Raw genomic sequence first — 19,719 nt, forward strand, 5'->3', positions numbered from 1 at the left:
TCGTAAAAAAAGTTTGGGAAAAGAACAAGTAATCAAAGGTAGATAGTTACAGAAGATGCTCGATGTGATAACCAATAGTCTCTATGTATAAATTTGCCCTTTTATTTAGAGAACGCGAATTCTTGCAAACATTCCAAAGTTATTTCTATTCGTTGCAAGCAGCTTGTATAGTTAGCCAGAGTTGTACACCATTTTTTATTGGAATGGAATAAACAAATGCTTGTATGTATCCCTAAACACAATAATCGCAAGGACTCAAATCCGGCAACCTTGCTAGCCAAGCAACTTGACCGCCTCTTCCAATCCAGTGGTCTTCGTAGTTATTATCAAGAAATTCTCGTACATTCCTGCTAAAGTGCGTTGGACAGGCCGTCATGTAGGAACCATAAGTTTTGCCGAATATTTAAAGGCACATTATCTAACAAATCCGGTAAAACATTTTGCAGGACATTTAAATAATCAACACCATTTAAACGAGCAGGCAATTCCAAAGGTCCAATTAGATAATCATCAACTACTCATATCCAGACGTTTATGCTAAACCTATGCTGATGCTTAAATTCTTGAAGAACGTGGGGATTGTCACCAAATTACGAATTAAGTAAAAATTTCATTTTTTGTGAATGTAGCTTAGTCACAGTACAAAATCTATCTGAAAACAGTTTTATTTTGATTTTTCTGGTTTTGTTACTATCTAGCCAATTTTTAACTAGCAGGAAAATCTCGTAGCAGTGCTTGTACCTCTGTAAAATGAAAAGGATATTAATTTTCGTTGTGTAAGATATTTCCTACGGAAGATTTTGAAATTATGGGATACGTGGCAGATAGTTTTCGAACGCTAAGTTCTGGATATGTTTCTAGTTTTTTTTTTGTTTATATCTTTCTCGTGTTATCGTACGGAGTTGAGTCGGGGACTCTCAAAGACGCTACCTGCAAAAAAATTGATGATTTCAAAATGTGGCTTTATCGTCGAATCCTGAAGATATCCTATACGGACCACGTTACTATCCAGGACTTTTTCTTAAGAATGCAAAAAGGAAAAGAGTTGTTAACCACAATAAAAACAGCCAAAATCGAATACTTCCGTCGCATCTTAAGGAACAGCGAAAGATATGGGTTGCTTCAATAAATTTTACAAGGAAAAGTAGAAGTAAAACGAGGACCAGGAAGGCGAAGAATTTCCTGGCTAAAAAATCTACGTACGTGGTTCAACACAACAACCACAAATCTTTTCAAAACAGCACTTTGCAAAATATAAATTGCCATGATGGTCGCCAACATTCAAAACGGATAGGCACTAAAAGAAGAAAATCTGAATTTTTTACAACTTCCATTAAAATAACATCTTTATGTGCTGCTGTTACATCATTCGTCCTGTTTCATTATTTCTTGGGAGCACTGAACCTGTTTCTCTTAATGGTTGATAAAGAGCTGTAAATGTTGAGTGAGTGGGATGCTCACGATTGGGAAATTTTTCAGCATATCTACGTTGTGCTGCTAGAACGTTACACCTCATTTTGCCATAAACTAAATGCATATCAGCGTTATTCCTCAGTAGTAAAAACCATTTTTGTTGAATTAAAATTGTTATTGTTTAAATGCCACAAAGTAAAAAACTAAGAGATAAACTTCGCGAACTGACAAAAATCTGACAATGAAAAACGTAGGTTATACTTCTGTTGATAGTTCAAAGTCAACTAGTAGAAAAAGTATTAATTTGGCTTTCATGACAAAAAAACGAAAAATTTTCAAATCGATTTTTTTAGAAAATGGTGTATCTTACTGACTTAAAGTAAGATTTTAGTACTAGAGTGCCTAAAAATTTAATAATCCGATATCACGAATGATTAAAAGTTAAAAACAACAAAGTTATGCGTTATAAAAAATATTATTGATAAAATTATTTACAAATTTCATTCATTTTAATTTTATATATTTTTAAGCTGAGCTAAATATGGTCGGACTTCATGTTGGATTATAATCATGTAGAAACTTGTAATTAATGTAAAGTTGAGATTATGTTAGATAAATTACAGATAACATTTATGCTTGTCCATATTAATGAATGAACCGCAAACGTGGGTATGTTATTTTTTTGAATGAATTTTCACCTTGATCTGAATGTATGAATATTTATTACTATGGGAGTATATTTTTCCTCATATTGTGCAAGGAACCCACGCACTAGAAGCCCACGAATGATGGAATTTTCTAATCTTTATCCATATTTGTTACTTTTATTATAAGTACAAGGTTTTATTATACACACATTATACTTTAGTCTGCCCTCAATTATTTAAAACTTTTAAATTGATATAGTTTTTATTTACTTCTATTTAAAAGAAAATACGAATTAAAATGTTTCGTTCTAATGATCTAATAAATATCATTAGTATAATTTAATTTTACTTAACGTATGGTTTTTATATAATTTCAAACTAAGGAAGTTATAGTTAGTGTAAAAGTAATAAAAAGTAAGAAGTCTATTTCAATGTATGTATCTCCTTGTGTCTCCTACTATTTTCATAGGTTTTAGTTTTTAATAATTTTATACATACTTGATTTATGTCGCCCAGTCTACTTTCCCTGTTCTGTGTTTCTATTATTATTTTTAAATGGTGAGTCAGTAACATCTATATTAATATAAACAAAAATAAAATAAAAAAAATATATAAGTAAATAAAAGAATTAAAAAATTAAAGGGAAAGAATGATAAACTTGGACAGTCCATAGTAAAGTAGCTATCGATTCAAGTAGAAAGCTGCAGAAGAGTTTTCTGTGAAACTCTAAGGATCTTATCGTCTATTTTATATATAAATAACGAAAGAACACCTAATAAAAAAAATTAGAAACAAATTACCAGAAAAAAAAAGACTATAGATTAGAGACCAATACTGTAACGTAAACCAACACAAAAAATGGGTCCTTATTGCTGTACGACAAAAAAAAAGGACTGACATGACGTGGGGTGTCACCAGCATTCGGATTTGGTAAGGCCAAAATCGGAACTACTGTAAACTGCAGTTGGATTCTTAAGAGGTAATTTAGTGGTTTTTGTACTCTGCGAAGAGGTGGCGGGAGTAACATTAATTTAAATATTTATTAGAAATTTTAATAATAAATTTTTGAAACTTTGAAAAATAATTTGAAACTTTTGAAACGGTTACAATACTATTATTAGATTTAGGATAAGGTTGTATACGAAACAGTGACCAATGAATAAATAAGTAACAATTGTGAGATTGGCGAATGGATTCAGTGTCCGCAGTCAAGGAAACCCAAACAAATAAAAACAACATTTATATTACAAAGAAGTGTCAAAAAATCAATTGAAGTAAGAGAAAAATTTTAAAAGTCTTAGAAGCGCAGGAAAACACTGGAAAAATCTTAAAATCGTTAAAGGCGGTGTAAATGCGTTAACATTTGGAAAATCAAAGGAAATGCCTCAGAAGTTTTCCAGTTGTTAAGAACCATCAGAAGGACAGAAAAGGAGTCGATAAAATGTAAAAACCGTTGTAAACCCTCCAAAATTGTCGAAAATGTTTTAGAGAAGTAGGGAAATCGTCGACAAAATCATAACGAAAAGGAATCATAACTTTTTTAAAAGTGTTTGAAACGTGGCAAAAGCATAGGGAAGGAGTCGAGAAAACGTGAAATCGCTGTAAACTTGTCAAAAGCATTAACCAAAAGTGTCTGAAATATTTCAAAACGTCGGAAAATCCTTAAAAGTGACAGGAAAGTTTTTAAAAACTTCTATATTAATTGTTTTACCTGTAGCTTTGTATATTTTAGTCTCGTCACATATTCAAAAATGTCAGTTATTTGACATATTTTTCCAAATATTTGATTAATATATACCAACTGAATATTAACAACTATTCCAAAATTGGAACTACTCTTTTCCAGCCTGCTAATCATTTTTAAAAAACATTTTTAAAAACATTTTTAAAGTTTTTAACAAAATTAATAATTTGTTTTGTTTTTGTTACTTTGGAAACAAAGCTCTTGTAAAAGATTTTATCTACCTCACTTATAGTCACAATTTAAACATATTTTAAAATGTACCTTTTATATTAGTTCTTTAAAATGGTACTGTTGTTTGGTGTTAGCTATATTCTAGAATAGCACCAATGTAAAGGTTTCTGTTTGTCGTAAGAGGTATCTAATGGATGGATTGGGAGGTATAGAACCGTCACTTAAGATATCGAGTTCGCGGCAACGCTACAGGATGACTCTTGCCAAACCATTGTATAGAAGATAATGGCATGGCTGTCACTTACGATATAAGCGTACCTAGAGAGAAATACTGAAATCATAAACTTTCTTCCCAACGAAATGTGCTTTATCTGGCCACTGCTTTGAGGTCTGAATGGTAGAGAAGCAGGTTCTGAGCTTTTGTCGGTAATATTTCAACATATCTATTATGCTGCTCTCCACTTGCAATTATTATTCGCTCCAGCGGCGGATAATTACTTCGATCGATGTGAGAAACTGGTACCACGGGAAAGATGGAATACCATAGTTTAAGTAAGCGTGTCACCTTTAGCATCAGGATGGTCTGATCAAAAAGTCCCAAATATTAACAAGGACTTAATACGCTTCACTAATGGAACTTAAACTATCCATGGTACTAGATCAGGAGTCTTTGGGCAAACATGGAATTATAGTAAATCTTACAGCTTAGGTCAATATACAACTGTGTTCCCGTTTGATCTGTTTTTTTCTTTGGTGGCCTGACAAATTTATAGATGGAGACTCCAAAACAAAGAGTATTAACAATAATACAGATAGCCAAACGGCTATTCTATAAGAATCCACTTACCAAATCAAAACTGGTTCTCCTCAACGAATATCTCCTCAGTAAATATCTCTTCAATAATCTGGCAATCAATAAAATGTCTTTAATATGGATGCGGGGTCATAAAGTGGAGTATGAGAATTAACAATTTTGTTGGCAAAACACTAGAGAAACAGTTGCAGGCCCAGAACCATTATCTGCCATCACCAAAGATACTGTAAGAAACGAGGTATATCTTAAACAAAAAATGGAGAGCCGCTCAAGGGCCAATCCAGACCAAAGTAATCAAGAATATCGATAAAAAATTCTAAAACAATTTGATAAACCTCAATAAACGACAGATTGAAAGATCGAAATGGTAACTGGACATTGTCGTTTAAGAAAACATATACTCAAAATAAGTAAGGTAAATGAACCATGGTACAGAACATGCAGAATGGACGAAGATACTGTCGTACACCTCCTATGCTATTGAAATGTGCTAAGTGAAATAAGGCAGGAATTTACTGGTCAACTTAGGATTGAACCAAAAGAGATCCTAATACCACCAATGAGAAAACTGTTAACCTTCATTAAGGCCACATGACTTATTGAAGTTTATTGAAGAAAACGTTAGGATATGGTACAAAGGTCTTCTGACCAAGTGCCAGAGAAAAACGTGTCTTGCCTGAACTAAGAAGAAAAAATCGCAACAATAAGAGGTTGTTTTCAACAAGACCGATGTTTTTCTAGTAGATATTCCAAGTGTTGTGCGATCCTTTGCATTTAATAAAGTAATAAATCGCGTTTCATCTTACATCTTACTTTGAAAGAATTTCTCGAGTTGGGAGAGCATTAAAGAGTTGCTTAAGTTTCGATTTAAGAACTTTCGATCAACAATGAAAACGTGCGTTAGGTTATCTGCTAAATTTTAACATCGTGTAATAAGACGGGTTTTCAGGGTTACTTCTGGAAGTATAATCCACATAGTAAAAACAACTGTGAGTGATTCCTCAAACGCGAGATCCTGAGCCGGTATAAACAGTAAAGGGTAAAAGGACAAATCCGCCAGCTCGAGCTGAAATTACTCGAGTAGATCGCTACCATTGCGAAAGATGGGACAATGGTTAAGTTTGTATGTAGCTTCCAGCATTTGTAAAATGAGATTTATTTTCATTAATTACTTTCATTAATATCAAAGTTTAAAAGCCATTATGTGTGCCATCTCTGGTAGAGTACTAGTCTGGTATGTAGATCATAACTATAACTTCCTTAAGGTTGATAAAGACTATTGATAAATCTCTTATGGGTAGAGTCCAGTGAAAATATTTTTCAATAGGTGTAAAAGAAACAGACAGTAGAATGTGGTAAGATCTCTTTATCGATATAAAAAGAAATTGTTCAGCCGAAAATACCAATTTTGGTAAGTTAATAAATTAACAAAAACATATCAAGCTATCAGTTATAATAATTTAAAATAGTATAATAATTTATATAGTTTAGCAAAAAATATACTAGAATTTAATGTCCATATTGAGAGTAAACTAAACGTTATAACGACTGCTTACTGTATCAAAATAATATGAGTTGTTTATGGCTTTTTCCTTTAGGTACTTGAGTAATGGAATACGTATACGATTTCGTATTTAAATACAAATCGCATGCTGGCATTATTTTTCCGACAGTGATTTTAAAGTAGAATTCATTTCATTTAATAAATAAATTATCCTCCAATAATGAAGTCTCGGGAACGCATCGCAAAAATAGCAACAGTAATATTTGACATACAGTAATTCTGGTACAAAGTATTTATAATAAGTCTGAATTATTGTTTCTTAAAGAATATTGAAAGTACAAACTTTAAAGCAATATTTTACATATACGATTTCCTCAAGTATATTTAGCGCCTATTTTTATTTACTTTAAAAGATAAATAATGCAATGATCTACTATTTAAGTTGACAAAAAAGTTTTCAACTCAAAACATTAACGCAACTACAAAGCCAACACAATATAGGAATACATTTTAAGTCGTATTTTCTTCTTAAGTCTTTACTTGTAAAATGAATTTGAACAAATAATTACATATATCTTATAAAGATTAATATACAGAGTGCAAATGTGGTGTTAGTAAAGGCACACACTACTTAAATTTAAACAGTTTAATTTGTACTTAGTCGTGCAAGGTGCTGTTAGTACAAAATTAAATAAAGTTGGTATTCTGCATCCAAGGACAAGATTTCTAAATGTCCTCACTGTCGTGGTCTGTTCCATACGGGTGCGCACCCTGTTTTAAAATAAAACAAAACGTTAATTACCCTCTTTGGATATAAAGGTAATCGTTTAAATAATAACATATTAATTACAATTAATATACAAAAAGATAAAAGACATTAAGGATAGAATTTTTATGTCTAGGAAATTTTTCAATTTCTCAATGAAACTACGTTTTTTTTAAAATAATTCATAAGGCATGGTTTTCCCTTAAAAGGTAATAGGCCAAGGCCGATAATTTTCGAGACAAAATAGCCACAGGATGGATCCCTAGAGAAAATAAAATATAAATTAAAGGAAAAATAATTTATGGTCAATCTGAGGTCGGGAAGTGGAAGGGTTGAGTTTTTTAATAGTAAAAAACGGTTTACCACGATTTCCAGCAAAACCCCAAGTCCAATGGAAAAAAGATACATGGCAAAGTTGAGGGTAATTAAAAGATCTACAACTTATGTATTTACACTTTATTTATTTATTAACATCAAAATTTATGCGAAAAATTCAAATAACCGAGTTTTGGGTTTTTAATTTTTATCGTCCACAAAAAAACATTCACTAAATTTCGTGAAAACTTACCTTTTTATATCCCAAACATACTAACTTTTTTTGGGTTGAGTTAACCGAAAGTACAAGCTGATGATAGCCGCAAATGTCAAACATGGAATAAAAAATTTCGGTATAGCAGTGTTGGCAAGTTTTTATAATGCAGATGCTGTATGCTTCAAATATAAAGAGAGAAAGCTTTAGAAAAGTACATTTCGTTTATATTATGTTATGAATTCTGCAATTTTTGATTTATATAAAACAACAATGAGTAAATATTTGTTTCTTTGTAGATTAATTGCACTTAATTATTAGATATTTTTTTTAGCAAATACCCTTTGATAGATTAGGGGATAGATTTGGCAATCGTCAAATCAGCAGTTGCCAGATTACAACAGATGTTTGCAATTAATCTCAAAAGAGACAAATATTTACTTATTATTGCTTCATATAAATTAAAAATTGCAGAATTTATAAAATAGTATAATCAAAATGTACTTTTTAAAAGCTTTATCTCTTTATATTTGAAGCATACAACATAAGCATTATAAAAACATGCCAACACTGCCAAACCGAAATATGTTTGACATTTGCGGCTATATTCAGCTTGTACTTTCGGTAAACTCAACCTTTTTTAGATTGACATGCAAAAATAGTTTATTTTCTAAATATTAAAGATAGCATTTAAAATAGATTTTATTTAAAAACTGTGACTGCTAATCGTGATTGTAAATCACGATTCTCTTCGAGTAACAGCCTTCACGTATATTTTTATGAACGACGTTGTTCACTGCTCTGTATCTGGAATACTGGCTAATGGTTTTTTCAGCTACTACCAAATTATTAACAGGTAGTAAGGCCCAGACACTTCTAACCACTTCCCACTTATCTATAAAGCCTTTTTTGATGGTCTTAAGTTTTCCATAGGCCATTCAGGTATATAAATTAACTTAAAATTGAAATAAATACGCACCTACGCATGTAATTTAAAAAAAAGTCTACTACTTTCTCAAAATATTTTAGGTGAATAAAAAAATTTTTGATTATGATTGACGTTTTAAAAAAAAAAGATACTTTAAAGTGACAATTTTGGCATTGATCGAATTGAAAATTAGAGTTGCTTTTTTTAGAGAGGGGAAAAAGTAAATATTTTAAATCAGGAGCAAAATAAAAACCCAACTCGGTTATTTGAATGTTTCGCTAAAATTTGAGGTTATATGAGGTAAACAAAGTATAAACACCAAAATTGTAAATATTTTTATTACTTACAACTTTCCCATTTAACTTTTTACGTTGGACTTTCCAGTTTTACTGAAAATCGTGATAAACCGTTTTTTACCCTTAAATATTCACCCCTTTCAACTTCTCGGCCTCAGATCGGCCGAAAATTATTTTTCTTTTAACGTTTGGTATATTTTCTTTCTTCTATCTTTCTTCTATAAAGGGTTCCATCGCGTTGCTATTATTTTTTACCTTTTACCATTTACAAACGCTTCCGCAATAGTCTACAATATGTACAATATTTTTACTTAATCAAAATTACGGTACGGTATTGGAAAAGAATAAAAATGTTTTTTAATATAAAAACGTATTTCTTGTTTTCTGCTTGTTGGTGTTTAATTAGGAATCATTTTTAGGCGAGCGGCACATCCCTAATGGAAGCCTTAGAAATCGAAAAGGCAACTACGATGGGTGAATGGCCAATTTTGGTTATTTCAAAATATGGTTTCAAAAATTAAATTTTAGGCAAAACTGCGAAAAACAAATTTTAATAATTTTTCGATTTGCTGTAACTTCAGATTTAATGAATATTCCTTATTCCGAAAACGTTTTGTCTATTTAACATAGCCCGACTGGGTTTTTATATACCGTTTTATAAAGGATTTTATTAAAAATTTTTTAAACATTGTGTTGTGAGATTTTATTTTTATGTTTACTCGAAAATTTTAAGTGGCAAAGTTTTGAAATCATAATTCTAAATAACATCGTATTAAAATATTAGATTTCAGGAAGTTTTTTGTAAATTTTTAAGTTAAAATATGTAATAGAAATAAAGTTTTGTTACTTTAGAGATTCTACTCTCTAAGGAAAAATTTACGGAGATAGGATTAGAGTTTGAAAGTATAAACTGGAACATGATTGTGATTATCAAATTCTAAAGGCTATAAATTCTACAACAAAAAACCAGAAAAATCATTATAAGAGAAATTGGATTTTTTATCGTTAACTATAGAAAGCACGTTAACAAAATAGTAATGATATCGGCAATATTTATTATTCTTAGCCTGATCTAAAAGAAATATAAGACATACCTTAAAAAAGACCAATCACTAGCCTTAATAAAATTTTTATTACCTATATTCGAATTTTAACATCAAACAAGTAAGCAGTTTTTCAGTAAAATTACAGGGCGAACGACATCTGTAACGTTTAAAACTACTAACAGAGACAACAGTCAAATACAGCCGAATCCCAGTCGTAATTTTTGCCGATATTTTGAGAATTTAACATGGTAGAAATATTCACCGTATTGACAGGTTTGAAATAATGTTAAATTGAATACCGGTACCAATATTATCTACAACATATAAAAAGCATGCAACAACCACGGTAAAAACAATAACGCCATTGAAAACATTGTCAACAAACGAGGAGTCTGACACCAAAATTATTTCTCACCAGTTTGGACCGTGTTTTCAAATATAGTACGCAATAGTGCGCGAAATACTAGATAGCCTTTGTTGTTGATAAAATACGATTCATTACAAACAACCTATTGTGAAACCATAGAACGTTGGAAAAAGTCCAAGGCGCTATAAAAATTACGCCTTTAGATAAACTCAAACAAAACCAAGAATATATCAAATTTGGTCTTCAAGTGAAAGGATTAAGATTAACGGAACAGGTGTAGAATTGGTCAAGGAATATACTTATCTCGGATATGAAGCAAGAAAAGATAGGGACCATCAAAAGTGTAAAATTCTAAAAATAACCTACTTTCGATGCCATATTAAGTCCCCTAACGTTGGCAGAGGTTCTAATGGAGAAGTAATGCGCCACAAATAGCCTTTTCTACTAAAACGTCAACCTCGTCTTCACGTTGGTGAATCTCGTTATCACAAACAAGGCTCTGACAAGCGTGTATCAGCGAAATAACTGTAACAACTGAAATAAGGGAAACGTAATTTCATTAAGAGTGAGTATTGCGGACCCTTCTTTCCTAAGGGTGTTGGTTGAACTAAGTAAGACGCACTGCGTAACCCCGGTGGGAATAGTAGACATTACACATTCTTCTACCCCACCAAGCCGTCTGACCAGCGTGGTAGGATATGGTCAAAGCCTCTAGAAAACAAAAATGATTTTAACAGAGACACAAAAGGTACGCCAGATGAACTAGAAAACGAACTAGAATAGGAATTGGAAAACATGAATTGGGACATAATGACTTGATTGGGACTATCAGAAATTAAAAGAAAAGAAGAAGGGTATGTGGAATCTACTATAAAGGCAAGGAATATTGTACATACGGTGGAGTATGTACAAACCAGTAAAAAAATTGTGCAGGTTTATGCTCCAACTGAAAAAGCAGATGATAAAATAAATAGATTTTATGGAGACCTTAAAAAAGTTATAGACAACAAAAAGAAGCTAAAATAATAATATTAATTGCAGATTTTAAGGCCAAAATTGGAAATAAGATTAAATACTCAGAAAACAATATTGGAAATTTATGATTCGGCACAAAAAACATAAGAGGAGAAAAACTTATAGAATTCCAGGAATATAAAAACATGATATGAATACCTTTTACAAAAAGAAACCTAACAGAAAGTGAACATCGATCGCACCTAACGTAAGTACCAAAAATAAAAGTGACTATTTCCTTCCAAATAGCATAAGAATATTTAAAAAGGTCACAACAATAAAAAACATAACTACTGGTAGTATAGTTAACGAAGTTATCAAAAACATACATAAAAACTTTCTCGAAGACGGACTACAGGTCGCAAGAAAAACAAGAACTAAAGAAGGAAAAATTAACAATAAAATTAAGACACAGGCTTAAAAAATCTGGGAGCAACACTGGGTGTTTAAAAAATGATTAAAATCCAGTAAAATGAAAGAGAAGACCAAATATAAAATATTAAATATTGCTGAAGATTTCTACAAAACCTTGTACAGCTCCCAAAGCCAGCCTAATTAATCAACAAAAAAGAATTTCAAAATAAAAAGAAAAATCGTTGGATCAAAGATAATAGCAAATATAGAGAGATTTGAAAAAAGAGATTTAAAAGAACTAAAAAATAATAAAGCTTCAGGTTAGGATATTATAATTACCGAGTTTTTGAAAACAAGCAAGACAATAACAATCTCAATATTAACAGAGCTATTTAATAGATATCTTCATAATAGACCTCTAAAGACTGAAAAAAGAGTATTTTAATACTCCTACACAAAAAAGGGGACAAATGTGATTTAAAGAATTATAGACTCATATCGTTGCTTAGTCAAGTGTGCAAACTGTTTATAAAAATTATTATCGACAGGCTTACTTACAAAATGGATAATTATCAATCAGTAGAATAGGCTACTCTCCGCATAGGATATAGTACATCACATTATCTGCTTACAATGAGAATATTGACAGAGAAGGCAAATGAAGACCACCTCAGATATTCGCTGACGACATCGTTATTGTAGCAAGCACATTCGAAGACACACAAACTATGGTAGAGGAACTCACAGATAGCTCCCAATTCGTCGTACTAAAAATGAATATGACAAAAACAAAAAAAAGCCGACAAAAACAGATGACCCCAGACGTATATCTATAAACAATATGATAAAACAAGTCCAAGAATATATCTACCTAGGCCAAATTTTCAAACTTGGCAAAGAGAGCCCTGTCTGTTCAAAAATGGACGATAGAACGTTACGAAAAAGAAGAAGAAGAACGTTGGAAATTATACAATGTAATTGAAGAATTGAATAAAAAGTTGTTCACGGTTATTATATAATCGAAATAGTTATTCGGTACTGCATATTGATGTCCAATCGCATATCCTTAACCATGACATCCGCTACCTTCAATTCTTCTGTATCTTTCGATTTTATCTTAAATTAGAAGCTAAAGGATTATGTATCGGTCTTCTCTAAAAGCTTTTCATACCCTAGGTATAAAATCTTTCTTATCTTAATAATTTTAATTAATTCACGAAAGACATTTGCCCTATTTAACACAGGATCGTTGTTCTGCATCGCTATCGAGGGTATTTGGAGTATTTTTCTATGCTACTACATCACAAATGCCTTTAGGCGATTCAAAGATTAGCCTTCAGAGTCTAGGTCTCGCTAACATGTAACAACACTGACCAAACGTTGTACGAGCTGCTTCAATTCTTCACTTAATCTCTTTATTTGGGTCTAGTTAATCTGTCATGTAGCATCCCAGATATTTAAAGTAATTAACTTTTTAAAGGTTTTGTCGTGCGATTAACGTGTAAATATTATAATTTTGTCGTAAAAACATTCATTTTAGCCCCATTTTTCTTCTTGTCGTATTTACGCAATCAAACAACTCTTGAAAGCTCTGGATACTATCGCATAAGACAGCAGTGTCGTCAGCGTATCTAAGATTATTATTCAATTTACCATTGATTTTTGCTTCAATGTCTTCAATTAATATGCAATTGACTCGAATAACCCCTTTCTGCATAAAAATTACTTATAGTGGGAAAACCCATCACAAGTGGATAAAAATAACTCTTAGAGAAATATAAGAGCTTTCTAAAGTAACCCAGTGCTACCAACTACCAGATGGGCTACTAGATGATCTAAAGATAATACCAGGAATCGAGAGCAACTGCACGATATAGGGAAATCAAAACGGTAGATGATGCATATGTCCTGTAGCGTACTAAAATGTCTGAATGATGATAACGATATTAAATAATTCAGAAAAACAACATAAACGTTCAAAAGGTCCTTAAAATGTTTAAAAATCAAGTTCAAGTTCATTAACAAGTTCATTATTATCATATATAATATGTTATTTGTCTAATAGGATTTATCCTGGATGACAGAAAACTAACAATGTTAATGCCAATTATTAAATTCAGCTTATTAGTTATAAATAACATGCAATTATTGTCAATAAAAACACAACAAAATTTTGTCGGTTACTAATCAGTACACCGATTATGCAGTTAGTTTTCTGTTTTTGCGTTAGTACCTTATTTAAGCAGGGATAAATTTTATACATATTGACGGTTAGCGGCAGACTACCCTGGGTATTGAGCGTGACGTAAATTGAAGTAATCGATTAAGTAAAATATCTGTATTAATAGTAATTTCAAGCAACTAATAAGTAATGTACAGTACATGTTGTCTGAAAAAAATAACCACAAAATTTTCTTGAAATTTTAATACTATACTCGATTTGGAAATGCATGATAGCACGGGTTTTATGACAGAAAGTTACGTTTAACTGATTATATTTTAACCATAAAATTATTAATCGGAAAAGCAAACAAACATCACGTACAATCATAAATATTAAAAAAGCTTTAGATATAAAAAAAATTGAGTAGAAAGGACAGATCGGCTATCGAATTATAAACATAATCTGGAATAGACACGAAAAGTTAACAACATCTATCAAAACCATGGAATAAACTAAGTACATTAAAATAAACCCGGGAGTCAAACAAAGACATACATGAAGAAATGAGAGTCAAACAAAAAAATGTGTGGGGAAATACAAACATTAACAGTAGATAAGTTTTTTTACAATTTATCTTAAGTACAGGGTTATAAATTGCCAATATAGGTAACAAAGCTGTTTATTTAATACCGATTTCGAAATAAAAATGGTCATAACTTGTTACAGTGTATAGTAGTGTCAAACTCTATTTTTAAGAACAGGAATTTTAAGAATCTAAATGAGGAAATATACAGAGTATACAGTGAGAAAAGCACTTTGAAAATTTCACCCTGTATTATTCATAATAGATCCTACATGATAGATTTCGTTGGGATCACCTTGTTAAGCAGCTTTTAAAATTTATAAATATACAAGGTGATCCATTAAAAATAAAGCTTATGGACTATTCTAAACTTGAGTGAATCACCCTGTGCATTGAAATTTATGTTTAAAAAGCGCACTGTTATATATAAAAGCCGAAGGGCTTTAGCCCTTTTTATAATTTTTTAAAAAAGGCAGAAATAATTTTATTCAATAAGTGATTTCTACTGTGTATATACATATACATATATATTATATATATATATATATATATATATATATATATATATATATATCTACATTTATGTATATTTATTCGTCATCAGTACGGTGCGTCCAAGTTAGAAAAGGAGCAAGTTAATTTGGGAAATGATCTACAGGAGCCACGCGACCAATTGCGACAGTACTGTCAGAAGTCCTTGCATTACATCCCAGTGACTCTGCAACACAACCACAGAGGAAGCTACAGCTACCTGAGCAAAGGATCACTTAAAAGCAATGTTAGCATTTATGGAAATAATGTCCCAATGTAGGGTCTTCCGAATTATTGCCATAATTGGTAACATTGCTCCTGAGTGAACCTTTCCTCAGGTACCTGTAGCTTCCTCCTGTTGTAGAGTCATCAGGCTGGAATGCAGGGACTTTTGACAGTACTGCCACAATTGGTCGCATGGCTTCTGTAGATCCTCTACCAAGTTAACCCTCTCCTTTTTTAACTTGGGCAATGATTTTTTCCCATATATTTATTTTATTTGATATATATATATATATATATAAATATATATATATATATATATATATATATATATAAATATATATATAAATATATATATATATATATATATATATATATATATATATATATATATATATATATAATATATATATATATATATATATATATATACCACAATTTATTGGAAAAGAAAACAGGCGAAGACGAAGCAGATCCTCACAACAAGAAATAGAAATAACAGATAGGGAAATGACAACGGCTATAAAAGCAATCAAAAATAAGAAAGCACCGGGACCTGGAGGCATCTCACTTGAGCTTCTAAAATACGGATTAAAAAAATTACACCGGATGATACAATGGATATTTCAGAAAGCCATAAATGGAGAACAGCTCCCAAAGGAATGGACGGAGGCATATATAACATCTATATTTAAGAAAGGAGATAGAAAACGATGCGAAAACTACAGAGGAATAAGCGTAATATCATCAATAGGAAGATTATATGGGAACATACTGCGAGAAAAGATAGAGCAAGCGATAAAAGGCAAAATCGGGGAGAATCAGGCAGGCTTCACGGCAGGAAGATAATGCATAGACCACATATACACACTGAAACAACTGTTGGAAAAGAGAAAAGCAAAAAAAGAGATATTCATTTGTGGACCTGAGAAAGGTGTATGACTCTCTACCAAGGTCAGAACTATGGGAGGCAATGTACAAATTAGAAATACAGACGGAACTCATAGAAGCTACAGAAGCTCTGTATAAAGAAAATAAAGTGTCCATTAAAATGGGAACAAGAATCATAGGAGACTTCACCACAACAAAAGGGCTCCTGCGGGGTTGTTCCACATCTCCAACCGTATTTAAAATATACATAGAGAAAGCGTTGACTACATGGAGAACAAAATGCGAAGGCATGGGAGTACCGGTACGGAACGAATACCTGTATACGTTAAGGTTTTCAGACGATCAAGTAGTGATTGCACAAGACCAAGACGACCCCAGCTACATGACGAAGAAACTACAAAAAGAATATACCAAGGCTAGCCTAGATATTAACCTCGCGAAAACAGAGTACCTATCTACAAGTGAAGAAGACATAGAAGATCTGCAGATTGATGACCGCGTAACAATCAAAGGAAAGGATAAATTCAAATACTTAGGGTTTATAATCACGAAAAAGGCAACAACAGAGGAAGAAATTACACAAAGATTAGGACAAACAAGAACAGCAATCCGACAACTTAACTCAGTATGGTGGGATAGATACCTAAATATGAAGACAAAAATACAGATTTATAAAACATTAGTGTGAAGTGTTATGACATATGGGGCTGAAAATTGGATCATAAACAAGAAAAACAGCAGTAAGATAGTAGCAACAGAGATGGAATGCCTGCGAAGGTGCTGCAGAGTAACAAGAATGGATAGGAGAAGTAATGACGAAATAAAGCAAAGAACATCAATATAAACAGACATACTAACATATATAGAACAAAAAAGTGGTATGGACATGTAAGAAGAACTAGAAGAACAGCAGATGAATAAAGAGAATAACCGAATGGAGCCCCATAGGAATGATGAAAAGAGGACGACGAATGGGACAACAGAGAGAGATGGCAACCGGTTGAGCGAGGGAAGGCAGTGAATACTGTAGAATCCCTGAATATATATATATATATATATATATATATATATATATATATTCAGGGATTCTACAGTATTCACTTTTAGTATAAATACAAGTATTTATCACTATCGCTTTTTGAGCTATATTACAGATTTCAGTAAGAGCTTTGCTACGGATTTGATGAATTAAAACGCCAAATAAAATATTTAAATTAACAGCGAAAGGAGCATAATTCGTCAAAGGGGTTGAGGAGTTTGTATCTACCCGACTATATGAAGACGTAGGTAATACAAACGTATAATTATAAACGTATAATTGTAAAGGTTATAATTCATACACGGAAAGTTTGATGAAGTGTGCTCCTTTCGCCGTTAATTTATTTATTGTGTATATTATATATATATATATATATATATATATATATATATATATATATTGTACTGGGAATATTCTCTTATCATCATTTTTACGAACAATACTTTTATATTTTTAAGTTAACCATTTTAAGAACAAAAGAAAACAGGCACGATTTTAATGCAAAAAGCAATAAAATTATTAAGCTCATATACAATAGTACTAAACTAAAAAATTTTTACCTGGAGCGCATGGATTATATTGGCAGGGATTTACTCTAGTACACGAGAAACCGTCTCCTTCGTATCCTGGTGGACATCTACCACATACGGCACCTTGTGCTGTATCCCTACACTCCACGTTTGTGTAACAAGGATTGTCTTCGCATTTGCGGCCAGGAGTGCAAGAATACCCTGAAAAAAATCGTAGTGTCATTTAGCTTTAACTTTTATTTATAAATAAGTATAAAATTTATAATCATATAAAGTTTTATTTATTTATCTATTATCAACGGGCTGCTGACCAATAAGATTAATAATGTTTACAAAGTATACAATAAAACAAAATGAAATATAAATATCACAAACTTAATCACGTAATTTAGTTTTAAATATCAAAATAATGATTACCTATTCCACAGCCACTCAAAAAATCGTTATATGCGTAATTGGTTTTGTGAAGAGGAACATAAAAAGTTTGGTCTAATCATGTTCTACGTAGAGGTACATGCAGACCAACCTGCCCAAGTAGCTGAGAACACAAGACGAATTAATTATGTCATAAAGCACATTTGCATCTTTAATTACTCGTCCTGTCATACAATGAGAAAATACCAAGTTGGGTTTCAATTTGATCATAATTTACTTGATTTAATTCAGAAGGTATATCCTGTTTATATGCTACGTATTTCAAGAACTTGTGTTGAGCTGTCTTAATTTTTGATATGTAAATATTATAAGATGGAGACCATATACAAGAACAATACTCTAGATGGGGTCTAACTAAAAAACAATATAGTAATTTAATCGCTTTAATATTCTGAAAGTCTCTAATGAATCTTTTTATAAAGCCAAGCATTTGTAAAGACTTGGAAATTATTGACATATAATGCGACTCAAATAAAAGTTTAGAGTCTAAATTAATTCCCAGATCACGAATTTCAGCAACCCAGTCAACAAGAATGTTCTTTATATTAATTATATTCCATTGGGTCTCTCGATCGTCCAAAAAACAGCATGGCACTTGGATGCGTTCAGGACCATGGCATTCAACACACATCACTCATTCAACCGAACAAGGTCGTGTTGAAGATTAACACAATCTTCTGTATTATTGATAATTGTATAGAACTTAAGATCGTGCGCAAAAAGAAGAGGTGAACTCTGCTGAAAGCAGTGATGTATATCATTGATAAATATGTTAAATAACAGGGCTCCCAAATGAAAACCCTAGGGTATTCCTAAATGAACCATAATCTCACTGGAAACAGAATCCCTGATACGTACTATCTGAACTCGGCCAATGAATGTTCTCAGACATCTAAAAAGTGGCCCATCAATAACCATTTATTTAAGTTTAACTAATAAAATATTATGGTTGACGCGAGCCACACTCTTAAAAATTTACCTACGAATACTTCACAACAGAATTAGATGCAAATGCGAAGAAGATCTCGAAGATACCCAATTTGGTTTTAGAAATGCTATGTGAACCAGGTAGGCACTGTTTGAGCTTAACAACCTATTACAAAAATTACGTGACCAAAGAAAAGATGTATTTGCATGTATCGGGGACTTCTAAAAAGCATTCTATAAAGTACAGCATGTAAAATTAAAGCAAATACTGAAAAATATCTGAAACCGATGACACCAATGAAATCTCCATACAACGAGCAGTCAGACAAGGTTGAATTTTGTCGCCAACATTCAATGTTTACTCGGACCAGTTATTTAAAAAGGCACTTGAGAGACAACCATATGGAATAAAAATCAACGGGGAACTACTTAATGTGATTAGATATGCAGACGATACAGTAATTCTGTCAGATAATATTGAAGGTCTCCAAATTCTGCTTGATTGTATTCACGAAATAGAATAGGAAATGGGCATTAAAATAAACTCAAACAAAACCAAATTTTTATTGTTTAGTCGTGACCCACTACTTTTGTATAGTGCAGAAGTGTGGACGCTAAAAGTATCAATCATGAACAAAATTGAAGCATTGGAAATGTGTCTTTATAAACGAATGCTGAAGATACCTTGGACAGCAAGTAAAACTAATGAAGAAGTACTAAGGAGCGTCAACAAAGATAGAGAACTGCTAAATACTGTTAAACATCAAAAAATATCTTATCTGGGACATATAGTAAGGGGAAGTC

General features: G+C 31.8%; 1 protein-coding gene across 1 annotated transcript in view; it reads right to left on the reverse strand.

The window, feature by feature from the left end:
- The window catches only part of Tsp (Thrombospondin), a 103,622-nt gene that overhangs the window by 34,208 nt on the left and 49,695 nt on the right, over positions 1-19,719 (reverse strand). The window contains exon 6 of the mRNA XM_072537437.1: positions 17,584-17,754. Coding sequence (XP_072393538.1) covers positions 17,584-17,754 — 171 coding nt within the window. The remainder of the gene's footprint in view (positions 1-17,583; positions 17,755-19,719) is intronic.

The sequence above is a fragment of the Diabrotica undecimpunctata genome, chromosome 7, assembly GCF_040954645.1.
Source record: "Diabrotica undecimpunctata isolate CICGRU chromosome 7, icDiaUnde3, whole genome shotgun sequence".
NCBI lineage: Eukaryota > Metazoa > Arthropoda > Insecta > Coleoptera > Chrysomelidae > Diabrotica > Diabrotica undecimpunctata.